This window comes from Scomber scombrus, chromosome 10, assembly GCF_963691925.1.
Source record: "Scomber scombrus chromosome 10, fScoSco1.1, whole genome shotgun sequence".
Lineage (NCBI taxonomy): Eukaryota > Metazoa > Chordata > Actinopteri > Scombriformes > Scombridae > Scomber > Scomber scombrus.
The window spans coordinates 31982203-31991656 of NC_084979.1; the positions used below are offsets into that span (position 1 = coordinate 31982203).

The 9454-nt window shown below is 42.4% G+C and overlaps 1 protein-coding gene and 1 non-coding gene across 2 annotated transcripts in view; both read left to right on the plus strand.

The window, feature by feature from the left end:
• The first annotated feature begins 463 nt into the window (after window positions 1-463).
• On the plus strand, window positions 464-536 carry trnak-uuu (transfer RNA lysine (anticodon UUU)). The gene has a single exon. It is a non-coding gene; the product is annotated as a tRNA-Lys (tRNA).
• A 4906-nt stretch (window positions 537-5442) lies between these two features.
• Window positions 5443-9454, plus strand: part of itpr3 (inositol 1,4,5-trisphosphate receptor, type 3) — a gene marked incomplete in the record, with an annotated part of 118258 nt that continues 114246 nt past the window's right edge. Inside the window, 1 exon segment of the mRNA XM_062427517.1 lies at window positions 5443-5890. Coding sequence (XP_062283501.1) covers window positions 5799-5890 — 92 coding nt within the window.

A 9454-nucleotide genomic window follows, 5' to 3' on the forward strand; every position in this document is an offset into this window, starting at 1 on the left:
CCCTGTTCAGGCGAAGTATATTAAACCTGGGAGGTTTAATATACCTCCCAGGTATACCTCCCAGGTTTAAATTCAGACCTCTCTTATTAGAGGGTCTGAATTTAAAGATTGAGACCAGAATGAGATGTTGAAAACAAACTCAGTAAAGTTAAGGCTTTCACTTAGGACATCTAGTGGCCATCGGTGGTATTACACTTGAAAATACATATCGACTTCAGCCTCAAGGTGGTAGTTGCTGATTAATCTTAATATAGAGAAATTAAAGCAAAAAGTAATGTTTGATGAATTGAACTTGGAACAGTGGTATAAACAAACTTTACCATAGTCAGAGTTTTGGGATAAGAAAAAGAAAATGTTCTTGCATGAGGTTAACTCAGTTTAGTCGTAGCTACAATGACGTGTCTGAAGAACATATTATAAACTTTTCGTAAAGAAGACAACAACACAGAAGGCTTCTCACAGAGCCTGGATAGCTCAGTCGGTAGAGCATCAGACTTTTAATCTGAGGGTCCAGGGTTCAAGTCCCTGTTCAGGCGAAGTATATTAAACCAGACATCCCCGCCACTTATTAGAGGGTCTGAATTTATAGATTGAGACCATAGACTTTATATAAAATGGACGTGACGTCACCCATTGGTCTGTGGACTGCTGCTCGGAGGCCAATAGTTTTGGATCTTAGCAGCGCCATCTTGAAAATTTCAGGTGCATGCTGGGAAAAATAAAAACAGGGATTCTACTTATATGGGCATCAGGAGGAGCAAGAGGCGCCCTCCTGAACCTGTGAACCAATCAACCTGTCAATCACCACGTAGCCACGCCCTAATGCATACCCTGCTTTATCGTCACATATAAAATCAGGGAGGCCAAAATGTCCCAAATGAACATCATACTGCATTGAAGAAGGCTTTAAACTAGCGATTGAGACCATAAACACATTTTGAAAACGTTTACTGAGGTTAGAAATCAAGTGAGAAGTTGGTGAATTCACCATTGACTTGTATAGAGATGGAAGTCCTTTTGACACCAAAACGGTCGCCCCCTGGTGGCCTTTTGATAGAATGCAGTTTTAAGTTACTTCTGTGTTGGCCTCATTTCAGTGGACCGGAACTCCCCACCTGGTTGAGACTAGAATAAGTTCTTGAAGAGAAAGATTGACACAGTAAAGTTGAGTCTGTCAGTTGTGGAATCTTGTGGCCATTCGTGGTATTACACTATTGTACTTGGTGCTTTAGTGCAACACAGATAAATTAAAGTACAGTGTGGTATTCCAGCTGCTCTGCTACAGACAGCAGAACCTGCAGCGAGTAATTAAATCATCATAGTGGATCATCAGAAGTTAGAGGACGTCCACTCAACCCGCCTACAGAGACGTGCAAACAGCATCTTCAGAGACCCGATCCAACCTGGACAGTCACGTTTTCCCACTGTCCCCTCAGGCAGACTGATGACCATCCCAACACACACAAACAAACTGTTTCTCCCCTTGGGTTGTGGACTGACTTCTGAAGCTCTCAGCAAATACAATATGCAAATAAAAACCAGTGTAATATTCTCCATTTTTCTATTTTTCTATTTTATATGACAATGATTATTTATTTAACCCTCCTGTTGTCCTCGGGTCAAGGAAGTAAGGATGGAAGGAAGGAAGAAGGAAGGATGGAATGAAAGGAGGGAGGATGGAAGGAAGGACGGATGGAAGGGAGGAAAAAGGAAGGAAGGGAGGAAGGAAAGGAGGAAAAAGAAAGGAGGGAGGAAGGGAGGAAGGACGGATGGAAGGGAGGAAAAAGGAAGGAAGGGAGGAAGGGAGGAAGGAAAGGAGGGAGGAAGGAAGGACAGGAGGGAGGAATGAAGGAAGGAAGGAAGGAGGGAGGAAAGGAAGGATCAGTCAAAACAGATGGGGTCAATTTGACCCTGGAGGATGACAGGAAGGTTAAAGGACACTTACAGATTTTATGAACTAAGTCTTGTATTGTTTTATCAGTGCGATGAGAATAAAGTATCTATTCTGTTTTGTTGTATCAACTCTCAGATGTTCGTCACTTTGGATAAAAGTGTCTGCTGAATGAAATCATGAGCTGGTGCATTGTTGGGATCTTGAGTTTTTCCTTCACAGAAGGCTTCTCACAGAGCCTGGATAGCTCAGTCGGTAGAGCATCAGACTTTTAATCTGAGGGTCCAGGGTTCAAGTCCCTGTTCAAGCAAAGTATATTAAACCAGACAAGCCCCACATTTATTAGAGGGTCTGAATTTAAAGATTGAGACCAGAATGAGATGTTGAAGACAAACTTAGTAAAGTTGAGTCTGTCATTTGGGACGTCTAGTGGCCATCAGTGGTATTACACTTCAAGATACATACCGACTTAAGTCTCAATGTATTAGTTGCTTATTAACCTTCATGTCGTCCTCCCCGTCTGCTTTGACTGTTCCTTCTTTCCTTTCTTCCTTCCTTCTTTCCTCCCCCTACCTTCCTTCCTTTCTTACCTCCCGTCCTTCCTCCTTCCTTCCTTCTTGCCTTCCTCTTTTCCTTTCTCCCTCCTTCTCTCTTTATTTCCTTCTTTCCTCCCCCCTACCTTCCTCCCTTCCTTCTTTCCTTTGTTCTTCTTTCCTTCCTTTCTTACCTCCCTTCCTTCCTTCCTTCCTTCCTCCTTCCTAAGGAAATATTACACATTTTTCATAAACAAGCGACCAAAAGAAATATACTGGCAAGCTAGTATCTTGCTAATCTTGCTTTTTTTGTATCAACTCTCAGATGTTCGTCACCTTGGATAAAAGTATCTGTTATCTATTATTATATGATTTAGGATCTTGACTTTTTCCTCCACAGAAGGCTTCTCACAGAGCCTGGATAGCTCAGTCGGTAGAGCATCAGACTTTTAATCTGAGGGTCCAGGGTTCAAGTCCCTGTTCAGGTGAAATAATTCAATTACATTAGAGATAGCTTCAAATGACTCCCATTCATGAAGGTTGTCCTCAGGTCAAAGAAGGGAGGAAAGAAGTAAGGGAAGTAAGGGCCAATATGACATCATGGCATTGCAGAGGGTCAACTAGCAAAGGTGATTCTCTTTGAGAGGCAGAGTGTACGAGCATTGAGAGGCAGCTACAGAGCAGGAATGTGTTGCAAGGATTCAGGAGATCAAGGACAGTTTGTGAGCAGAGGAGATAAGAGAGAAAGAGGTGATGAGGTACTGGTGTGTCGCTCTGCTTTGTATATAACATATAATATAAACTGTGTATTTATAACATCACATGATGCTATTGGGAGACTATCAGAACTTAATCAGTTCGGTTTGATCACACTTCAAAAGTCCAGAAGAGCCGAATGATTGGATTGTTTGGGGATCGGTGAGGCTGAAGTCGGTACTGCACTGCTCCGTTGGCCCAGAGGGAGGGAGGAAGGAAGGAAGGGAGGAAAAAAGAAAGGAAGAAGGAAGGAAAGAAGGACAGAGGAAAGAAGGAAGGGAGGAAGGTAGGGGGGAGGAAAGAAATAGAGAAGCAGGGAGGAAAGGAAGGAACAGTCAAAACACGAAGGTTAAGGGAGGAAGGAAAGGAGGGAGGAAAGGAAAGAAGGAAGGATGGAAGGAAAGGAGGGAGAAAAGGAGGAAAAAGGAAAGAAGGAAGGGAGGAAGGAAAGAAGGAAGGAAAGGAGGAAAAAGGAAGGAAGGAATGAAGGACGGAGGAAAGAAGGATGGAAGGAAGGAAAGAGGGAACTCAAGTTGAGCCGCTGCCAGTCGGTGTTGGTTTGACCTTCCTGTCGCTGCCTCCTCCTCCAGTCTGAGTCACAGAGCAGCACTGGTCCTGCTGGTGTCTGTGGTGCGTTTACTGGAACACAGTTACAGCGTCTACCAGCCTGTCTAACAGCCGCCTGCTGCTTTAAAAGCTAAAACAGGAAGTCCAGTCAGCATGACTGCACAAACACACACAAACACACACAAACACACACAAACACACACACACAACAACAGTGTGTATCTCAGTTTGTGTCTTTTTCACAGAAAATTGTAGGTTTCCACAAAAAAACCACAAGTTTCCGGAGCGTACTTCTTTGAAACATGCCAGTTCTCATTCTGCAGACGTCACTATGAGTTTGTTTTTTGTGTAATTACGACTTAAAATAATGTTTGGAGACATGCAGCTGTTGAATGTGTGTCTCTGCTGACTCAGTCATCACATTTATGTTGCCGTGCATACACAGCATTCATCAGTATGAGTGTCATTTAATGCAGTTTCTTGTGTTTCTATATAACTCACACATACATTTGCATATTTAATGAGTTCTTTGAAGACTTTCACTTCTCTTTTCTTGCTCACAGTTATTGTGTGTGTTGATGTTACTCTGTTGTGCATTTACACATATTGTAGATGTATTTTCATCCACCTGCATTTTCAATTCATGCATAGAAAAGCCTGAGTGTAAAAAAATATCACAAACAGTTTTTTACATTTGACTGAGTGTAAAAAACAGGTCCATCCAGTCTCTATGCTAAGCTAGGCTAACTACAGCTCTGCACTGACACACTGTTGGTATTTATCTTACACACTCAGCTGATCTCTGACATTCAGAGTTGGGCTCCATAATGTGATAATATGATAATATGATTACTTTTTAAAGGAACAATAGTTTAAGGTCTGACTGGGGGTCGGTGTGTCTGCAGGATTAATACTCCTCTACTTTCTACATCTCAGAGGGAAATATTGTACTTTCTACTCCACTACATTTAACAAGCTAATAATCTAATGATGTCATAATAATAATATATCAGTCAGAGGGACCAAAACACTACTTTTACTGTAATACTGCATACTACATCGCTATAATACTGCAGTACTTTTACTGTAATACTGCATACTACATCACTCATAATACTGCAGTACTTTTACTGTAATACTGCATACTACATCACTATAATACTGCAGTACTTTTACTGTAATACTGCATACTACATCACTATAATACTGCAGTACTTTTACTGTAATACTGCATACTACATCACTATAATACTGCAGTACTTTTACTGTAATACTGCATACTACATCACTATAATACTGCAGTACTTTTACTGTAATACTGCATACTACATCACTATAATACTGCAGTACTTTTACTGTAATACTGCATACTACATCGCTCATAATACTGCAGTACTTTTACTGTAATAGAGTATTTGTACTGTGTTGGTACTTCTACTGGAGGATCTGAGTAGGCCTACTTCTTCCACCAGTGACACAGGGGCGTGTGCGCGCGTGCACGTGCCTAAAAAACTTGCCCGTGCACGCTCCAGCTTGGTTGCATGCGTGCGTTTCACCCTGCGGCACTTTTTTTTTTTCTTTCTTGAAGTCTTATCAACACTTCGACTCACTTCCTGGTTTTTAATACCGGAGTTCTTCGGCGGGAGCGCGGACGTGCACGCGCCCCCCACACACACTGACGGAACAGTGAGGGAGAGTTGTGCGTGTCTTCACCTCTCCGTGCACTTTAAACTCCTGTAAGTCCTGTGATATCTGCGGTGATACTGAGCTGCAGCCTCACACACACGCGGTCAGCTGTGCTCGTCTCTGCTCGTCTCTGAACTTTGTTGTTGAAGCGTCTGCAGCTCGCTGTCATGAACCCGGCAGTGACAGTGAAGGCGGACTGAGCTGTGGGACTGAACTCTGAATGTGAAGAGCTGTGAACTCCGGCTGCTGCATGAAAGACAGAAAACAGACTCTGAAGTTTGTTTTTGAGGCTGTTGAAGTTTGGAGCAGAAAGTGTTTTTTGCGTGTTTCTTATTTTTTTTGGAGGAGCCTGAAGCCGCTGCAGGATGTCTGACTCTGCCTCCAGCTTCCTTCATATCGGGGATATCGTGTCTCTGTACGCTGAGGGGTCAGTGAACGGCTTCATCAGCACCCTGGGGTGAGTCACTGAGGTCACTGAGTGATACTACACATACATGAAACTCTGAAACTGCTGAAAAACACACATCTGACCCAGTTACACACGATGTAGTGACTTATACATTCATTCAAGTAAAGCTCTGACAGGCTGCTGTTAAAGGCACATTGCACCATTATAGTAAAAGCTGTTAGTTCCAGTGGTGGAAAGTAACTAAGTACATTTGCTGAAGTTGCTGAAGGTGTTTTATTTGACTTGATTCTACCTCATTCTTCCACTGAACCGCACTTCAGAGGGAACTGTTGTACTTTCTTCTCCACTAGGCTAAGTTTATTTGACAGCTTTAGTTACTTTTCAGATTGAAGTTTTACATAAAATAACACATGATGATCTTATAAAATGCACCACATTGTTAAACATGCAACAAGCTTTGTCTTATTTAATATATCAGAAGAGGAACCAAGTGTGCACATCCACGTCTCATCTATTTTATTCACCTTTTTTGAGGCGACGTTTCGATCAGTAAGCTCTTCCTGAGGCAAATGTGAGAAATCAGACCTTTATCTCCTGCTGCTCAGCAAGCTGCAGGGAAAACAAACACCACTAGATGGCAGGTTCACAAGAATGTGTTTAATGGGAGTTAAAAGAAACACCAGGATTCTCTCTTCTTTTTTTCCGGGACAATGGTTTCAGTTGAATTCTGCCTTTCCAAGAAATGTCTGTTTCTGTTTCACATTTACCAGAAGAAAGTCTTACTGATCAAAACATTGCCTCAATAAAGAGAATAAAGTTATTTATTGGGAGCTTAACTGTGCAGACCTCACTCATTACCCTGAAAATCTCTTTTATTATATAAAACCGCTGTGTAGTTGTGTCTCTTGTGTGAAGTCAGTGTGTAGTTGGTGGTGTTGGGTTCAGATTCAGTACTTCTAAGGAAGGAACCATTTGAATGATGTCGGTACCACTGGGCACCGATTCACGTTAAATCATTCACTGCCAAATTTCGGTATCTTGTGGGAGTGAGAGAGTCCCACATGATACCGATGTTTTTATACACATTTACAGGCCGAAGCGTCTCACATTGAGGCTCCAACACTACGATCTATCTGTAACAACAACGTAGTAAAAAGGTACCGTTTGGTACTGGGATCGGATTCCAGATAGACCTGTTGTACTGGTACCAGTATCAGTTCAAATGTGAACAGTGACCCAACAAATGTGAATTGTATTAACACCTTTTGTTTATAATAAGTGTGTAGTTGGTGGTTAGGGGTTCAGAACTCAGTACTTCTAAGGGAACCATTTTAATGATGTCGGTACTACTGGGTACCGATTCACGTTAGGGTTCAGGGTTAGGGTTAAATTTCGGTATCTTATGGGGCTGAGAGTGAAATCGGTTCTGAAATAAGTTTTTTAAAAACACACATTTACTGAGTGCACTGTCTCACATGGAGGCTCCAACACTACAATCTATCTGTAACAACAACGTAGTGAGCCTTTGGGTGCTGGTACTGAATTCCAGATACTGTATTGGTATGTGAACTGAACCCAACCCCAGTAGTTACATCTCTTGAGTAAAACTGGTGTGGAGTTGCATTGTTCGTCTAAAATTGGCGTGTTGTGGCATCTCATACAATCAGTGTGTCTGTGTTGTGTTCACTGCTTGTTTCTGAGAACAAAACATCAGTTAATGCAGGTTTGAGCTTGTTGCTCTCGAGTGTTTTTTTTGCAGACGTATGTATCAACATTTCTATCCTGTCGTCTCGTCTTCTCTAATGTGAACGTTGGAGGCCAAACGGCTGCATACCTAAAAGTATCACACAGATACGTATCAGTGCACGGTCATGTTTCAGTCTTACATGTACTCTAGAGTTTACTGAGAAAAGAGAGTTTGTGGTAAAGTTGCTAAAAGAGGAACTCAAGGAAAAAAATGTCCCTGAAGTCACAACATATGATACTGTCTGACAGCAGGTTTGAGCTGCAGAGAGAGAGAGAGGAAGAAGGAGATGACGAGGCAGACAAACTGTTAGATAGCAGCATTATACCAGCAGCATCATACAGTAAGTGTGATGATTAGTGGCAGAGACACAGTAACAACACTGCAATATAAAAACTATATACTGGACTGTTAATGCCGAAAATGTAAGAAATCAGTCAATTTCTTTTTTTGCATTTCTGTACTTCCTCTTACTGTCATTGATTGGCTGAGATATGATCAGATAAGATAACCTTTATTGACTTGCAGGAGGAAATTCATTTGCTACAGCAGCTGCAGAAATAAGAATATAAAGGAAAGTAACGTCAGAGTAGAAAATAGAAAAAGGAAATAATTAAATAATTAAATAAGAATAAAATGTGATTATGGCTAAATCTATACAATCTGCATTTCAGTGCAAAGCCTGTGAACTAATGCAACACTTCTGACACTGTACAACATAAATAGCACAGTAACACCTAAAACTGTGAACTGTACATCCGAATAAACAACAGTGCAAATGCATTGATGTGTTAAAACCACCGAAGAACCAGGAACAGTCAGAGTGCAGCTGGTGGTTTGTACTGCAAAAAACTTAAAGGACCAGTGTGAAGAACTTCGTGGCTTCAAGCAGAACTGACTTCATGAGTATATTTTAATTCGTGTAGAATCACTGAAAACAAGAGTTGTGTGTTTGTTACCTTAGAATGAGTCTTTTGGCGCTTTTCCACTCTACAGTTCTAGCTCTACTCGACTTGGTCCGGTTCTAGGAACCTTTGCCATTACAAAAAAGTGCCTACTCAACGTGAGCGGGGTCGTCATAGCAACGCTGCATTAAACTGCCTTGACTTTGTTTTTTCTACGCGACACAAACACAACCAAAGGAGGACATGGAGGCGATGGTGTACTTGCTGCTGTATGAGTCTTTCTGTCTCACACAAAGCAAGAGAAGAGAAACTAATCTCTGTAACGCTGTTGTCGGTATTTAAAAATGCCGGGTTTGATTCTTGTGTGGGACGGCTCATGATTCTTCCAGTGACTCTGTGACCAATCAGTGGCCGGCAGTCTGTTGACGTCACATTTTAGTATCGGCTTGGCTCGCTTGGAACCTCGGCAGAGCAGGTACTAAAAAAGCGGAAGGAAGAAGGGCAGAGGAAAGAAGGAAGGGAGGAAGGAAAGGAACGAAGGAGGGAAGGAAAGAAGGACAGAATGAAGGATTGTAGTCAGAGCTCCTTTGAGCTTTCGTGTATGCTGTTGTTGGTAACGGAGGTATCGGTAGTTTTGTCCTCGCTGATGGTTGTTGCTACGCCATTACTTACTCTACGCTCCTGAAGCCGCTCTCGGAGATATGAGCTTGACCGAGCTGAGGAGGAAGGGGGAGGGGCCTGTGTGCGTGAGCAGTGATTGACAGCTGTCAGACACTCCATCAGACACCACCCTGGCTCTGATTGGTTCTTGTTGTCCGGTCGCGTTGGATTCTGGCAATTTGCAGTAGGAGCAATAGGAGCAGTAGGTGCAGTAGGTGCAGTAGGAGCAGTAGGAGCAGTAGGAGCAGTAGGTGCTGTAGGAGCAGTAGGAGCAGTAGGTGCAGTAGGAGCAGTAGGTGCAGT